The sequence below is a fragment of the Populus nigra genome, chromosome 1 (genome assembly GCF_951802175.1).
Source record: "Populus nigra chromosome 1, ddPopNigr1.1, whole genome shotgun sequence".
In the NCBI taxonomy this organism is placed as follows: Eukaryota; Viridiplantae; Streptophyta; class Magnoliopsida; order Malpighiales; family Salicaceae; genus Populus; species Populus nigra.
The window spans coordinates 49,142,786-49,159,864 of record NC_084852.1 but is presented as its reverse complement, the minus strand read 5'-3'; the positions used below and the strand labels follow the sequence as shown (position 1 = coordinate 49,159,864).

Genomic DNA, 17,079 nt, shown 5'->3' with positions numbered 1-17,079 from the left:
GGATTTATATTAAATTTATAAATTCAAGATAAAAATGTTACAGTTACACCAGAAAAAAAAAAAAAAAAGCAATACAAGGATGATAACTTGGTTCCCCTAAAAGAGTGAAGATGTTCTCCATTGCACTCCTATTATCTCTTCTAATCGACTTCAGAATGCTTCTGTTGGGATACAACCAGCAAAGATGAAAGCTGAAACCAATTATTTTCAAAACTTAGTATGTAGGAAATATAATGGTGATGGGAAAAGTTGCCAATAAAAGCTATGTAAAACAGCCCTAGAGTAATTTTCTAAAATGCATAGAATAAGACTGTCAAGGGAGATGATCCAAAACTACAAACCTGGGTTCCAGCTATGATGGTGCCGTTGAGGGGATGGGCGGCGCACGCAGTAACACCTTCAGACAATGGAATAAACCTATTTTGCTTGTTTCTTCTGTTCATCCTGGTAGGCTTCTCTGCGTCCTCAATGGGACTGCAGTGCGTGTAATTAGGAAAACAGAATTTGAAATATAGCAAACCAACAAATACAAACAGAGCGGATGACAGATGCGAGAGAGATGTTTGGGGTGGGAAATGAAAATGGGTAGACCGTTGTTTTTGCAAGCACAAATAAATGTAAGGGAAACATCAAACATGTATTGACTACATTTACATATTCTTAATTGCATCGATGATATTTGGACATATGTTAGTCCACCACGACAGGAAAGATCAGGGATTAGATGTTACCCTAAAATTTTTTTTTTTTCGGAAAAGCACAAAACTTTGCTTTTGAAAGGATCCCTTACCTGTAGTCCACGTGGCAAGGAGAGCTGGGATCAGGATAGAAATCTAAAAGATGGATGCCATTGTCAGTTGATGATCCAACCACATAGATCTGCATTAAGAGATACAACTTGAATTCCACAGTTCAAGCTTGAAAGAGTTTGAAAACCAGATTTGAGCGGAATAAATTTGGGTTATGACTAGATGAAACAAGCATCGAGTTGTCAAAATAATTAATGAGCAGAAAACTCAATTTAAGAACTCATGTGACTTCAAAAAACCGAATCAGGAAAACTACACAAATGAAGCCTGGAGTGAGAATGATGAAACAGATCCTTTAAGATCAAAGCTTAGCTCGACACAGCTTGCTTAAGTGGCCTACAGGAATGGTCACCAAAAGGTGCAGACTGATAACCTTCACAATTTTAGTTCTCAAACGGATGTTTCTTCATTACTGGAATTCAAGTCTGTTTCATGAAATGTACATGAATATATTTTACTGAATATGCTGATATAATGGCAGGCCACAAGCTGAATAAATTAACACCTAATCAATGATGTGCACTGCAAACATATTTCACAATGAACGAAATCACAAAAAGGTTCTTCCTTTTTGTTCCTTTTGCAAATGTTACTGCATTTGAACTGACCGGGGAAATTTGAAATAACTGTTTCATGCATATCTTTAACATGAACCAGTCTACTCCAAGCATTGATGTGCAAATCACATAAATATTGCCTTATTATTTCTTACTATCGTTCCCAGTCTCAGATTTTCAGCATTTTTTTTTAATTTTCTAATCAAAATCAAAGATTGCACTCTTTTGGCCATCCTATTAAAAAATATTACCATTTTCATAGAGCAAGGGATTAAATTTAAAGAAGCAAAGAAATTTACAGGCCAATCATAAACAGCTAGCACAATATTCTAGAGTATAACAGCACTTTCTGGTCTAAAGACAGCAAATTCACACATCAAGCTGACATCACACGTATTACACAATGACATAAATAAACCAAGCGCAACCAGGTAAACAGAGGGTTGAGGCATCTTACTGAATGTGTCGCTAGCCATGATGGTTTTCTCAAGGACAACAGATCAGTGAAGGACCCATTCCTAATCACTCCAAGTCAACAAGAAGTACATTTTCAGTTAGGGAACGCAATTAGCAATTCTAATTATCAACATATACTGCAATTTTGCATGTGCCAAAATTACTTACAACCAAGCTGGGGGAGGGCAATGAACATGCGTAACTTGGAAATTGTAAATATCTAAAATGCCCGACCTGCATCATGTGAATAACTGGAAGGTCAAAATTAAATTAGAACACTTTCTCCACATTGGTTATGCAGACTGCTTGTCACCCATAGGTCATTAATAGAAATTTTAAGGTTCAAACTTCCAAAACAACAACGACAGTTTAAATGACCTTAACTATTAGGATGAGAAAATATGTAATGCATAATTTGATTTAAGATGATTTGCATATATGCACATGAAAATGCAGACTACCAACAGAATTTTTAGGACAAACTACTGAGAAACTATGATTGAATTGAAAATTCACAGAGTGGAGAGAAATAGATACATAGGAAGAGTGAGGAGGAAAAGAAAAGCACTTGTGTTTCTGACCTACCAACCATCATCAAGATGGAATGCCAACTGATACGGGCAAGATGGATCAAAATCAATGGAGTGCACTTCTTTGGAGACAATATCTGATTGTGCCTGCAAAATGAATGGGACCAGCAGTTAGGAATGCAATATAAACAAGCAAAACACGATTGAGCATGAACCCTGTTCAATATATTATTATTTTATAACCTATTCTTCAACAGTTAACGCCATTTATGTCAAACTTTTATTCATTATCACTTTGGTCTGAAATCCATAAATAGTGAATTCACATGATGAAAAGTGACACCAGAGCAGTCACACATACCTTCAAAGATCCTATTCTCTCGAGCATTGATGATAACTTCCAAGACGTTACAGGTGGATGGCACATCTGATTGGACAAAAGTCAATGTTGTATGGACATCAAAAACCAAAGATAATTCAAGTTTTTCATGTTATTGTTTTAAATAATTTCTTGATGCCCACATAGAATCGTGTCAAATGCCTAGCTCAAACAAACTGCAATGACAAACAAGTGTTGGGGCCAGAAATACTATTGAACATTGTTTAGCAGGACAAAACAGTATAGATTCATGGTTATATACTCGTATTATCTAAAATAACAACCATGATTTGCAATTTGTCCACTAGCCATTCCAGTTCCAACATCACAAAATTGAGTTTCGAGTTAGCATGTCAAGATACAAGCCCAGCTACTAACCTCTTTATGAATTTGAAAAGCAGAAGGAGCTCTTCCTCCACGGAGATCCCACATATAAACTATTCCATGCCGACCAGCCCCGAAAACCATCTGCAGTGAAGAATTTGCTTCTATCATGCTCCACCAAAAGATAGGTGAAATTTGCATGTACAACAAATGTTTCATGCAACGAGTAATTTGCATTTTTTTCAATGAAAACAAGAATTTATTATCATAGAGGAAAAGTAAGGATGAATAATAAGGTGACCCCCAGTAAGCAAAAATTATTTGAAAAGGGAACTCTAATGTAAGGTGTCCTCCAAGAAGCAGAATACCACAACAAAACTAGGAAAACCATTGAATCCCATAAAGAGGATAGTCATTAAAAGATTTCCTTGACATCTTATATTTGATGAACTAATGCAAATTTAACTGCAGGTATCACACAATAAGCTAGCATTGTAATTAATATCTCAATTGGTAGTCTTTCTCATCCACTCTTGAGGCAAACTGAGGTCCTGAAAATATGCTGCTATGAAAAGCACTTACATGTACAGAGGGCCCTAGGAAAAATTTTTGTTTTTATGTAAGTTAAGCAGTGATGTAAAACTTCATTTCAAGGAGGAAAAAAGTGCATATATCACTTCCCAAGGAAACAATTGAAGTAGGTGCTAACCTGATTTTCCACATTTAACTTGATACTGTTAAGGGTACTACGGGAATTAGATGTAAGCTCAAGACATGGAAGTGCACTCATTCTTCTATCCCATACATTGACTCCACCATTTGTATCAGAAGCAATTAACCTACATTTAAAGCACAACACATTTAAATCATCATCCTTGCCAAGCAAGGAAAAACAATACTGAAGGCAAACAGGAGATTGAGATTATTTGGCTGTAAAGAATCCAGAGCAGAGAACATACAATTCTTACTCCATTTTTATCAAAGAATTCTAAGTTGGTTCAAACTTTAAGGTAGAAATAAGCCATTTTCTGAGTTACTTATAGACTTGGATGACTAATGCAGTCTCCCATTGATACTTTGTAGATTATATGCTATCTTTCAGAAATCCAGCATTGAAGTCTGGCATGAAATGGTTTTACTGACCGAAAGTTACCTCCCTTTTCTGAACCTACCGTGATTCTGAAGTGAAAGCAATATCTGTTAGACCTTTATGAATGTCAGACCCATGAACAGTGACAGCACGCCTTGTTTTTAAAACCTGGATTAAGAGTAAATGAAATTATCATCATGGCATTGAAAATATAGGATGTTAACAGAACAATAAAAACGTGAATGAAAATTCAAAAAGAAAAATAATGATAGGAATCAAAAACCTGCCTCAACCCAGAAAAGTTAGAAAAGAAACTAGGTAGGCCCATTTGGAACCAGGAACCTGGTTCAGCTAAACAAATTAGGTAGCCCATTTGGTACCAGGAACCTAATTTAGCTAATCACGTCGTCTAATGGTGCCTACGATGATTTTTATGCTCTTATTAAAACAATTTAATCAAAAGAGCACCAATAATGCTTTAACACTTCTAAGCATCTACTGCCAGAAATGAAGACCTCATTCTTTTAGTTTCAACTTTCCAAAGCTTCTCTTACCAAAACAATCCTGATTCTCCGACAAATAATTCTAGCCAAACCAAACTGCCAGTCCTGGAACCAAGTTTCCTCTGTTGTGTTTCCAATTTCATTATTACAGTTAAAAAATGAAACCTGAGAACCATCTATCTACTACACAAAAATATATAGTGGTAGAAATATGGAAAAGGAAAAGATGAGATGATAAAGGAAAAGATCTTACTTCAACTGGTTCAGAAGAAATGTAACCAATATCAAAAATTTGTACTTCATTAGTTTTCATAGATGTGCAAGCGACCTACAAAAACAAGGAAAAATTTATCACGCAAAAAAATCATAACAAAATTAAGGTTATAACTGCATAAACAGCAGATGCAATCAACAAAGTGATTAATGGTTCCCATGCTAGAATCATTAAACAGATGTGTTGATACTTTTTGTGAACGCTAATTTAATTGATCATCCTCTCAAGTATATTTTAATACAAAGTGCACTGCAAATATATGACATTTTCCACACCCACCCTTGAGAAAATGATTAGAAATTGTAAACCTGCAAAATCCAAATAATCACACAGGTTCGTTAGTTTTGTGAGTGTTATTTACTGCTTCTTTTAATATCTCATATGCCCAAATATAATTCCAACTAATATTGAATGTTTTCCACAATGATTCCTATGCCATTTTCCAGCTCATCCCCCTACATAACTATCACAAAAAAAGAATGTAAGTTACAGACACTGATCTTTAAGTTCTGAACGCAAGTCAAACTACATTCTAGAGGTCAGTATCTGGCAACAATTCCCTGCTATGATTGTTGAAATGAATAAACAATTCCAACAAACCTCATCTTGATTGGCAAGATTCCAGCGAACCGAGTCTAGTTGTCGGCCCAAAGAATTGTGCAAGACATGTTTACTTTCATCTTCACACTTTCTTTCATCTTTGCCAAAGCCTGATAGAAAAATTAAATAAAAAAAGAGTCAGTATGGAAAGAACATGACACCTCACCATACACACGCGGCTATAAAAGACTCCAAACTAGTCCCTATTAGTAGAGCTAACAGGGTATGATTCACCACAAACACATATAACTGTCAGGTATCACAGATTTCCAGAAATACATATCCCAAAAGAATATTTAAAAGAAAAAATACATAGCAAGCTCGAAGTGGATCTTACATGGAAATGAATCATTAGCCTGACAATAAAGTGATTCAAAGTCATGCACTGTCAAGCACCCTGATTTCGTCACTGATACTAAATAAATTCCCTGGAATACATATTCACAAAAATTACAAACGAAGCTTAGGAATAAAAGGAAAAAAATAACAAATGAAACTGTGCATAATGTTTCAAAAATCAGACAACTTATGAGTCGTAAACAAGTTAAAAATCAAGAAACAAGAAATAATATTTAACAATTCAAAATATGCATGGTGATTAAAGCATTCACCTTATTGTCAAACTCCAGGGCAGATACGCCTTGCCTGTAAAAAAGAAAAAAAAATCACAAAATGAGTTACTAATATTCTGAAAAATAAATAATAAAATGATAAGATAGATACACTAACTGACTTGTTTATAGCGAATTGGCGAGTCGAGTCAGAGGCCAAACCCCTCGAATTCAACTGCTGAAATAAAATTAGGTCAAATAATTATAATCACAACAATAAAAAAAAAATTGGAGATTGAGAATAATAGCATACATTAGTTTGACAAGGAATTGCTGCATCTCCTCCTCCAATTGTATGATACAAGTGCGGAAAAGCTCCAATCTTTACAGAACAAAAAAGAAAAAACCCTAAAAATACAAAAATAAGAGCTTAAAATTTGGTAAAAAAGAGAGGGGAAATTGAGACCTGAGAGTAGGATTGCAAGAGCAGAGCAGAGAGGTCATGGCGGTACTTTGACTCTAATCTGCCATTCAATTCGATTAAACTTCTCTTCCATTGATACAATCGAGTAGGTCTTCTAGGGTTTTCTTCTGCTGGAACCAAATACTTCTCCATTACAAGCAAAACAAAAGAATCAAAGTTCAGAGATTATTTGTTAAAATTACTAAAAAGAGTACTTAGAAGCCTTTTCCATTTCCCGCCATTGGAATTGATGCTAACTTAAAATCCTGACCGGCCCGCCCAGTAAACCGCTGATCCAGAACCGAGCTCGAGCCAGTTTTTTTTTTCAAACTATTTTGAATGCTAACTTGATCAATCGACGACCTAGGTGGGATTCGATTGGTTGAATTGCAATGAAGTTTTTTATTTAAAATAATATAAATTTTTTTTTTTGTAAATTTAAAAATTAAAACTCGGGTTTAAATCTCAAATTAACATAACAAACACAAACCCGAGTCTCAAACCAAATTAAACCCCAGGTAGGGTGCTTCGGGTGGATAAGCATTAAAGGAAAGGGTATTATGTTGTTTGGGGTAAACTATGTTTTAACCTCTATACACTCCCAAATCTTATAATTTCATCCCTACAGTCTTTCAACGCTTCCATTTTTCTCCCGAGCTTAAAATTTTAAGGAAAGATAAAATTCCATCCCTTTATTTTGGTTCATTCACAAAATGACTTTTGCATGCTGAAAAATAAATAATTAAGACTCTAAAAGGTCTTCAAATTACACTTGTGCTGCCATATCTCTTGCTTCAAACTATTGTTGCCCTTGCAGGTCTCACGAGTTCCTAAATACTAACGTTGCCTGAATCTAAGACAAATCATCGAACACATGGGATTCAAAATAAACATCTCAATCTCTCATTTAAATCCAGAAAAGATTTACAACGAAAACGAACACCAAATCTACCATAACATGAAATCCAAACAGAGACAGACATGGCACTCTGAAACCTAATATCAGTAGCTAAGTTGATTAAGCTCTCTCCCCTCTAATTCTACGGGCCAGCTGAATATCCTTAGGCATGATAGTGACCCTCTTAGCATGAATAGCACACAAGTTGGTGTCCTCAAACAACCCAACAAGGTATGCCTCTGCTGCCTCTTGAAGTGCTGCTACTGCGCTGCTTTGGAACCTCAAGTCTGTCTTGAAATCTTGGGCTATTTCTCTCACCAGCCTCTGAAATGGTAGCTTTCTTATCAACAGCTCTGTGCTCTTCTGGTACTTCCTTATTTCTCTCAACGCCACCGTTCCCGGCCTGAATCGGTGGGGCTTCTTCACTCCTCCGGTGGCTGGAGCTGACTTCCTGGCAGCCTTAGTCGCTAGTTGCTTCCTTGGGGCCTTCCCTCCGGTCGATTTTCTCGCTGTCTGCTTTGTGCGGGCCATTGGGTGTTCGGGAACCTGTTTGTTTCTCGCGAAAATGAGGGGGAAATTAGGGTTTTGATTGTTTTGGTGGGTAGTGAATGGAGGCTCTGACGATTTTTATAGGCGAAAATGAGAGGGAGAAGCGAAGAATGAAATGTATTCTACATCGTTGATCTGTAATGTTATGAACGGTGGAGATGGAGATCCGGGTGCGCTGTAAAGTGACCAATAGGATTGATTCTAGTAGGCGGGCTCTTTTGAAACTTTGGGCTCCATCCCTCTTTGGGGAGAGGGTTTGGACGGTGGATTTTAAAGGAGTCGACGGTGGGCAATGTTTGGAGAAGTCTGACGAGGATCACTATCCGCGTGCTCTGTTGAGTACCCAATAGAAAAGCTTTATTTGCTTCGCTTTCGAGGCATTGGGAGAGTAAATATGGACCGTTGATTTGCTAGACTATTCAGTATGTAAATACATACAAGTCTAATTGATTACTGGGATTAATCTCGACAAAAAAAAATATTCATTAGCTTTTGAGCAAATTGATCCTCAGTCAATTGAGTTCTCAAGTATATATTTTTCTAGCATTAGATTTAAAAATTCTGATAAGACATTTATGCAGAAAAAAAAAGGGAAGGAAGGATCATGCTACTTGACTTTTTCATAGAATATTTGTGGAAATTTTTTGATACCTTAACTTAAAATTCTGAAAACTTGGGAATTTCATTGGAGAAAAAAAATTGAAGGATTCAATTGAGTTCTCAAATTACATTTTTTTTCCCTGATTCAATTCATTAATTTATCCCAAATTTTGAAACAAAAAAAAGAAATGAATTGAAAAAAAAAGAGTCAATATTAATTGTTCCTGCTTCCTAGACCAGTAAAAGTAATGATTTGATACTTTTGATTAATTTCTTTAAAAAAATATGATTGTTAAAATTCATTCAGGAATTAACTCGAAAAATTTATAATTTAAAATTTAATTTAAACTGAGTTTTATATTAATTTAAAATGATAATAATCTTATAAAATTTAGTTAATAAAACTAAATTTTTAATAACAGATAAAATCCAATCAAAACTGATAATTTAAAATACTATGATCAGTTAATCTAATAACTTAATGATGCAAACCCTACAACTATGAAAAAAAAAAACAATAAATCTCCTCCTTTGACAATAAAAACTTTCAAAATCAATGTCAAAACGTTTGTTACACGTGTTACAAAAAACCTACATTTTGTTGTCCAAGTAACCTCCCACTCAACTGTACATGTAGTTCTAGGACAAATTTATGAAGTAAAACCTATATATGTGAATGGAAATCAATCGAAGGAAGCTCTTGACCTGTAGATTTTCTTTATATACACACAGCTATCACCAAGGAAGTTACAGTGAAGAATAAAAAATTATACCCAGTTGTTTGGAAGTGAAAAATAATCGAACCGGAAAGATGTTTCTCCGGCAGTGTCTCGATCAAGCCTAATATCTGCCTCGCTCCCCACGACTGCATCATTCGGAATATCAGCTGCTGGCAGGGGCTGTATTTGATTCTGACTAGGTTGGCGTGCCAATTGAATTTCAGGTGGCAATGCCATAACAGGAGGGGGTACAGACCTAAACCTACCAGTACTGCCTGCACTTGGCGGTGAAGGCAATGTTCCGTCCCACAAGAGAACATGGATGAGAATAGGCACCTTGGCATGGCGATGTAAGGAAAGTTTCTGGCTTAGTGATACCGTGTCAAAACATCTGACTGCTCCTGTCGACGAAACCATCCAAGGAAGGACCTTCTGGTTTGATAATCTTGAAACAACCAGCAGTCTCGATGAGCTTGTTGCTTCTTTGTATAGATTGCTAAGCCCTGACCTTGTCGATGGTGCATTGTCATCATCGTCCATAACTGATGAGACGTAGATAAAGCCCTGTCGACACGAAACGAAAGCTGAGCAAATTAACATCTTCAAAACATTGGTTGAGTCTTGACAGTTGACTCGCTAACCCAAACCTGTTCAGAGCCAGTTTTTTACGAACCATTTTAGACATTGACCTGGTTACGAACCATTTGAGGAATTAACTCGAGTTAACCCAGTGACTTGGAGGTTGACCCAACAACTAAGGACTCAGGCCCTAAACCGGGTCTGACGACTATGCTTCAAAATAACAAGTTACGAAAAAGATTACAGTTGTGACTTGTGACCTGGAGAGTTATATAGAATACCTCTTCTGTGCGGCTGATGGCAAATCCAAGCTTAGTATCATCTTCTTTTATTTTGACCTCAATTGCAAATTCTCCACATAAAGGTGCATACCAAAGACGAACTGCTCTGACCACACCGAGATCAACCCCATGGTAATCCTCAAAACCATACAAGCTTACATGTGCAAGCCTAGACAAATCGGAAAATGAACCAGCATTCACAGTCGAGGAAGCTGTCTCTCCTGATATCTGTCCAAAAACATAAAAGAAACATACTTTTCATCGTTGCAAGCCAGTTGGAGATCTTGCCAGAATTATAAAAAATTAAGTACTCATGCTTTTTGTCTTAACTAATAACCCAACTTTGTTGAGGCTAGGGTCGTTACCTTGGTAAGCAAGGATTCGGTCTGAATATTCATGAAAACAATTGGAACTCCAGAAGCCTGAGATGCATACAGCCACGCATGTGCCCTGGCAAGAGTGTCCTCCAAGTCATTGTATCGAGAAGCAACTCGGTCTGAAGCTTTTGGAAGGAGGAGTAAAGAAAGAAAGCTGCTAGAGGTGGGAATTAACAAGTACTCCTGCATCTTCTTTTCCCACGGATAAGCCACATACCCATCTTGAAGCTTAGCCCTCTGTAATGCACTAACAATTCTGGAGCTTCTTGAAGCTACAAAATGCAACTAATCGTCTCACATTGATAGAAACGATAGCAGAACATAAAAGACAGGTTGCAAATTACATTCTAGTTCACCAAATCAGCAAGTACAGAGGACTGGAGATTCCATATATTGCCTAGACCTGTATATCAGCTACTTGCTATTAAGGGTATTTGAGATGTATACTAATGTTTTAAGCATTCCATCGCATTAATTTGTTGACACTTGTGAAGCTGGATTAAGTGCTCAACAAAAGCTGCAGGAAACTGCAACCACTAACAAGTTTCAACAATAAGGCAATACCAGAAAATTGAAAAACGTCGTCTACGACAGTGAAAATTCTGTTGGCTTTGAAAAATACAGACAAAATCTCCGCTGAAAAACCGTCATTGAAAAATATCTCGTGGGGTTTTCTATTCCATTGGTATTTAAAAACACCGATGAAATTTTCAACAGAATATGACTCTTGTGGTGACTGATTTTGAGACTTGAACATGCACTCTTGTAGTGGAGAAATTCTTGTGGGCGACCCATGTTTCTTGTAGTATCTGAAATCTGTAAAGTCCAAAACCACGGCCACTAGCCCGTGTGTAAACATCAAAATCTCAATTTTGAAGAGTTGAAACAGAGACATCAATCAAATATGATGTGAAAGAAAATAGGTGGCCTAACATGAATTGTAATTAATTAATAAAAGCCAACACCATTTTAAGCCAAAAGAATGTCACAGTGCCATGTTCGCTGCCCAGCAGTGCATCAAGAGCGTGTTTGGCATTCTAGTCGTGGATGTTTTTCGAATAGTTTTTTGTGCTGAAATACATGTCAATGATGTTTTTTTATATTTTAAAAATTATTTTTGACATCAACACATTAAAACGATTCAAAAAGTACAAACCATACTCAATTTTAGCAAAAAAAAAATTTGAATTTTAATGAAACACAGTTACAAACGTAATGCCACACGGTTCCTTAAAGGATAAAACAACTGAATTGTCAAGAATATTCATAAAAATCAATATGAAAAACTGGAAAAAAAAATGATTTTTTGAGATAACCTCAAGTAAAAAATCTTAAAAAAAATTAATTCGATTGAATTTAGTTTTAGATTTTAGAAATAAAAAAAAAACAATTTGAGAAATCAAACAAAAAAAACTAAGAATATATATAATTAAACAAAGTTAAGATTGATCCAAACTAATTACGGACTTTTATTTTTATTCCAAATCGATTCCTACCCTTTAAAACATTGGAATTCTTCTAACAAGACAAAAATTGTTTTAACCTATGCTGACGGCCTAGCTACATTCATACGAGAGGCCCTTTCTTGAAAATGACTCTGATAGGAAGAAGGACGAATTCATGAACCTGACAAGTGGGGCAAGAAGATAAACTGTAGACAAGAAATCAAACTGACTTTTTGTTGTGATTATCCAGAAAACAAATAATTCAGATATGTTTGGAATATTATATTTTTAGATTATTTTGATACTTAAATTTAAAAATAAAAAAATATTATTTTAATATATTTTTAAATAAAAAATACTTTAAAACAAAATCACTAATATAATCCAAACATACCCGGAGAAAAAATGCAAGAAAGAATTTTGTAAGCCATTGCCAATACCGCCTAGATTCTGCCAACCTTGATGCATGCATCACACATTTGATGTAATATATGTTTTTAAAGCAAGTGGTTGAGAAAGGATCGAAGACAAATAAAAAGAAGTGAAAATTAATAGCAGTTTCTACTTGTTAATTGTGTTTCAATCATTAACACAGTATATTTAAAAGATATTCAACTAACTTTTAATATTCATATATTGTTGTTTTGATAATTTGTTATTTTTTAAACCCTTTTAAGCTTGCCTGTCAAATTTGAAGAACAATACTATAATCTTCTTTTTAATTAAACTTAAGACAAAATTAAAGGCTTTATATTAGGGTTATTGAACCGACTTGGATCATTATTTTATTCAAGACAAACTAAATGGGTTAATTCGACAAATTTAAATGATATTGTTTTATTTTTTAAAAAAATAATTAATTTGGGTTTTGATTAAGTTAACCTATCAAGATAAATCATAGAAAATTAACTACTATTTAAGTTTTAAAAACCTAGCCAGATTCAGATCACAAGTAAACTTATTGTTTCAAGGACCCAGTTTAAATTAAAACTATACCTTATACCAACACAGTTAAAGATAAAAAAATAAAAAAAATCCCCCCACCATGCTAATCTTAAGATAAAATGAACATACTACTCATCAAAAAGTCAGAGTAAATGCAAAGCACCATACTCAGAAACACCAAAACTTTCAAGCAAAGTTCATCATCTAACTCACCTTGTAGCTCAAAGCATTCAGCTTCAGACCGATCCGTGAACCCGACAGCGTAATTCGGATCCTCAATAGACCTCAAAACATATTTATTTTTGTAACCCGACTCGGGCACAACACAGGCATGCAACTCAGTAAACTCATCTCTACCACGTCTAACTCGAACAACAATGGAAGTCTCTTTGTTTTTGAACGATTTATGAAGTATCTTTTGAACCCCACTTTTTCCGTTCTTGAACGGAGCTTTATATCTTATAGACCTGGATCCGGATAATGATGACCCGGATCCGATCAGAATTTCTTCAACTATATCTCCTGTTTGAAGCATGTCTCCTGTCCATTCGTCAGCTGTTGAACTCCCTTTTAGACATTCCACTGAGAGAACGATAACTGAATTTGAGTCTCTTCCTGGTTTTTCTGGTCGTGAGTTTCTGTCCATGGTCATTTCTCCGGTCGGGTTATGATTTTCTGGTAAAGGAAGTTAGCTTGGTGTTTGTAAGGTGATCATTGTTGGGTTGATCAAGAAGAGTTGATCTTGAAACCGAACAGGGAGAGGAGCTGTAGATAGGTTTCGGATTCTAGTTCTGCATTCTAGAAGAGAGATTGGAGAGGGAGGAGAGGGAGGAGGAGTTGTTTAAATTGTTGTTAGAAATGGTTATGAGAGAGGAGGTGGAGGGGTTTAGGAGTTAATTATATACAACTGGAGTTATATAATAAGATTAGATTTTTGAAGGGCTGTTTTGTTAATTTGTGTGTTTGGAGATGTAAGAAAATGATACGTGGTGGACGTGTGTTAAAGTTTTGTTTGTTAGTGTGTTTCGATTTTATGCGATTCAATCATCTTTTATAATGTTTTTTACCTCAAAAAACATTAAAGTAGTGTTTTTAAGGTATTTTTTACGATGTTAATATCACGATGTAAGGAAAAAAAATATTTTAATATATCTTTTAAAAAAATTACTATAAGTTAAAATTTTGACCTTTTTTTTTTTGGTAACGTGTTATATTAAGCAAAGAACTGCTTTTCAAAGAGTTATGGCAGTGGTCTATAATTATTTGCTTAATATAGAGCCACTAGAATGTATATTCAACATTTTATATATTATACTATCCTTTAAAATATATGGAAAAATCAATATATTGTGTACATAAACTATTTATATTATGGACTACCATATAGACATGTAGTATTTATACATGTTCAGATAATTACAGGGACGTTATCTTATTTATTTTTTTATTCTGAAAATTATAAGCGCGTGTTGGGTTAAAATATTATTACCTAACCCAAATCTTAAAGGTCTTACATGATTGTTAAACTCGGGAGTCATCAATCTCAAGGTTTTTTTTTTGTCTTGAATGCTACCAAATCCAAGTTTTTTGGGTTTGGTATCCAGTTAGACCAAGACTATTGGATCTGACTTGACAATCAGATCCAAAATACTTAAAATATTCTGATATCAACCTTTCAAGTCAGACAGTGTTTGATAAATATGATATATATTAATTCAAAATAAAACTTGATTTAAATGAAAATGAGGATTAATGAATCATCATATCAACCTTTTAAGTTAGACAATGTTTAATAAATATGATACATATTTAGCGATCATAAAGAAAATAACTTGAGATAGGACTCATGGTTTTTCTCTTATCATTTTGTGGTATCACTTGCTTTAAATGGTAGGTGAAAATTTGCTCTCTATTGTTATTTAAATCCATGGATTGCATTCAAAGGAAATTTCATGAATAGTTGCCAAGAAAATGGTCCATGATATATTTTATGGAAGTGACAACAATTGAATTGCTTTCATTTCTGAATAATGAAATATTATTTTTCTAAGAAAAGAAATGGGAAGACGAGCAATTAAATTAACTTATGGATCAGATTAATTAAGAATCTAAACATCATGGTTAAGAAATTAAATTCTGATTAGAGAAGTGTCTACCCTAGAAAATTCTAAAATAGATATTGCCTGTCTGCTAGTGTTGCTTGTCAGTAATAGTATGGTGGTCCTTGGTCAGGTCTTTTAATATTCTTAGAATATAACATGTGTGCAAGCTGTTAACGATGGGAGCGCTGAGAGGAATTGATGGGAATTAATTAATTGATGATTATTTTTTTTTCCTTCCGAAAATGAAAAAAACAACCAGTCAACCAGGGGAATGGGAAGTTGCTGCTACGAAAAAAATATATATTACCATATCTAAGATGAATTAATCACATAGCAATTTTATTTTTTATCCATAGTTCAGTACTGAATTTTTTTTTAATGGAAAACTTAGATTTTTCTTTTTGATGGTTATAAATAAAAGGTGGATTTAATTATTATTTTTATGGTCAAGATCTTGAAGATATATGCTCTTTTTCTATGATTTTATAGTTCAAATTTCAAGATCAGTGATTATTCAGATACATTTATTAAGTTTTCCTAAACGTATCAAGTTTATGTGGGATGTATAGTTTTAAAATTATTTAAAAAAACTTAATTTTGATTTACATATAAACAGATCTAAACATACATTTTATCGTTAAATAAAAAAAAACTTATTTTATCTTAAAATAGAAATTAAAACCCTTGGCACTTATTAAAAAAGAAAAAAAACCACATGATTTGCAAACTGAAACTTTCTTTATTAAAATTTAATGAAATTTTTTTGATTCATCGATTTTATTTCTTGATTAGAATCCAATAAGTTTGATATCATTTTTAAAACTATCATTTCAGAAATATATTTATCTTGAAAAATTATTAAATTTAATAATTTTAATAGGTTAGATATTAAAAATAAAAAAATAAAAAAATATTTTTAAAATATTTTTAAACAAAAAATATTAAAAAAACATTTTATATTACATTTTCAAATACCAGCTCAAAACAACAAGCCTTTTAAAAGGAATGAATAAATAAATAAATAAATTTCTTTAGAACACAAGCAAGAGACAGGCAATACCTATAGAAGGTTCTCAGGATAAAGTTGACTGAACTGAACAGCAGGAAAACACCCCCACGCGCTCTTTTAGAAACTACGTGCTATTTCAGAGAGTAAGCGTACGGCCCAGTCACCGACGATTTTACTATTCAACAAACAAAGCTTTGACCATTAAACAAGTGGATCTAATCCAAGCAACCAGCCAACCTCGTACGTGGCACGTAATTTAATTGATGAAACCATAACAAAAAAAAAAGAAAAAGAAAAAAAAGAGTGAATTTTAAAAAATACACATGACACAAAGATTATAAATTTAAGGATTGAAGACCGAGTTCATGTCGATTCACGAGTTGAGAAAAAGCTAAAACCCATTTTGCTTTGACATTACTTTTTAAAATTAGAATATTTTTTGTGTAAATGGTGTTTTTAAAAAATTTAAAATTTTATTTTTATTAAAATTTAATATATTTAATATCATTTTAATATGTTTTAAATCATTTTAATATGTTAATATCAAAAATATTTTTTAAAAAATAAAAATACATTATTAACATATATTTCAGCATGTAAAGTTATTTAAAAAATTATTAGAAATGTAAATTAAAAAAATTAATTCAAGAACTAATTTTAAAAAGATGTTAAACTTTAGGGTTCGTTGTCATTGTACGCATGCACCAATGCATGGAATCATCTTTCACATGCATTACAATTTCATCATATAATTTAATTATTTTTTATATTTATCATCCGTATTCTTAAAAATTAAAATTTATATCTTAATTTAATGATCAGAAATTATTGGTTTTTACATCAGATAATTTTTCTTATGTTTTTTAAAAAGATAAATTATTAAAAAGATTTTCACGCCAGTAGAGGAGGGAAGGGAATGGAAAATTACTTTTAAGATATTTATAATTTAATGATCGCTCCCTGACATCTTTTTTTACCATCTTTTAATTTGTGAACTGCCATGTGGATTTAAGAACGGCACGTCGGCAATAGGAAAAAG

At 33.7% G+C, this 17,079-nt stretch overlaps 3 protein-coding genes across 4 annotated transcripts; all 3 read right to left on the bottom strand.

Annotated features, from left to right (window-relative positions):
• Positions 1–6,890, bottom strand: LOC133689892 (uncharacterized). Of its 2 annotated transcripts, none has more exons than XM_062109993.1 (17): positions 6,540–6,890; positions 6,387–6,455; positions 6,256–6,311; positions 6,134–6,167; positions 5,860–5,950; positions 5,523–5,632; positions 4,902–4,976; positions 4,228–4,313; positions 3,765–3,894; positions 3,110–3,199; positions 2,714–2,779; positions 2,408–2,499; positions 1,991–2,056; positions 1,824–1,884; positions 791–879; positions 342–474; positions 1–191 (listed from the first exon to the last, which is right to left on the bottom strand). In XM_062109993.1, exons 1-17 carry the CDS (start codon positions 6,687–6,689, stop codon positions 141–143), a joined length of 1,449 nt encoding a protein of 482 aa, XP_061965977.1. In that variant the 5' UTR covers positions 6,690–6,890; the 3' UTR covers positions 1–140. The 2 variants fall into 2 exon arrangements, with proteins under 2 accessions (XP_061965977.1, XP_061965987.1); XM_062110003.1 differs by having other exon boundaries at positions 6,256–6,308.
• A 526-nt stretch (positions 6,891–7,416) lies between these two features.
• Positions 7,417–8,050, bottom strand: LOC133693438 (histone H3.2). Its single transcript, XM_062114662.1, has one exon. It carries the CDS (start codon positions 7,963–7,965, stop codon positions 7,555–7,557), a length of 411 nt encoding a protein of 136 aa, XP_061970646.1. The 5' UTR covers positions 7,966–8,050; the 3' UTR covers positions 7,417–7,554.
• A 1,063-nt stretch (positions 8,051–9,113) lies between these two features.
• On the bottom strand, positions 9,114–13,826 carry LOC133682119 (uncharacterized). Its single transcript, XM_062105412.1, has 4 exons — positions 13,143–13,826; positions 10,528–10,811; positions 10,163–10,390; positions 9,114–9,866 (listed from the first exon to the last, which is right to left on the bottom strand). Exons 1-4 carry the CDS (start codon positions 13,579–13,581, stop codon positions 9,351–9,353), a joined length of 1,467 nt encoding a protein of 488 aa, XP_061961396.1. The 5' UTR covers positions 13,582–13,826; the 3' UTR covers positions 9,114–9,350.
• Between the last annotated feature and the right edge of the window lie 3,253 nt (positions 13,827–17,079).

Excerpts from the sequence above, each read along its gene's own strand:
- LOC133689892 (XM_062109993.1), bottom strand. The coding sequence starts at position 6,689 with ATGGAGAAGTATTTGGTTCCAGCAGAAGAAAACCCTAGAAGACCTACT. Across the intron at positions 4,314-4,901 it reads TTTCTTCTGAACCAGTTGAA|GTTTTAAAAACAAGGCGTGC; the intron begins GTAAGATCTTTT and ends CTCTTAATCCAG. Across the intron at positions 2,500-2,713 it reads AGAGAATAGGATCTTTGAAG|GCACAATCAGATATTGTCTC; the intron begins GTATGTGTGACT and ends TTCATTTTGCAG.
- LOC133682119 (XM_062105412.1), bottom strand. The coding sequence starts at position 13,581 with ATGACCATGGACAGAAACTCACGACCAGAAAAACCAGGAAGAGACTCA. Across the intron at positions 10,812-13,142 it reads TGAATGCTTTGAGCTACAAG|CTTCAAGAAGCTCCAGAATT; the intron begins GTGAGTTAGATG and ends TGCATTTTGTAG. Across the intron at positions 9,867-10,162 it reads CCATCAGCCGCACAGAAGAG|GGCTTTATCTACGTCTCATC; the intron begins GTATTCTATATA and ends TCGTGTCGACAG.
- LOC133693438 (XM_062114662.1), bottom strand. The coding sequence starts at position 7,965 with ATGGCCCGCACAAAGCAGACAGCGAGAAAATCGACCGGAGGGAAGGCC.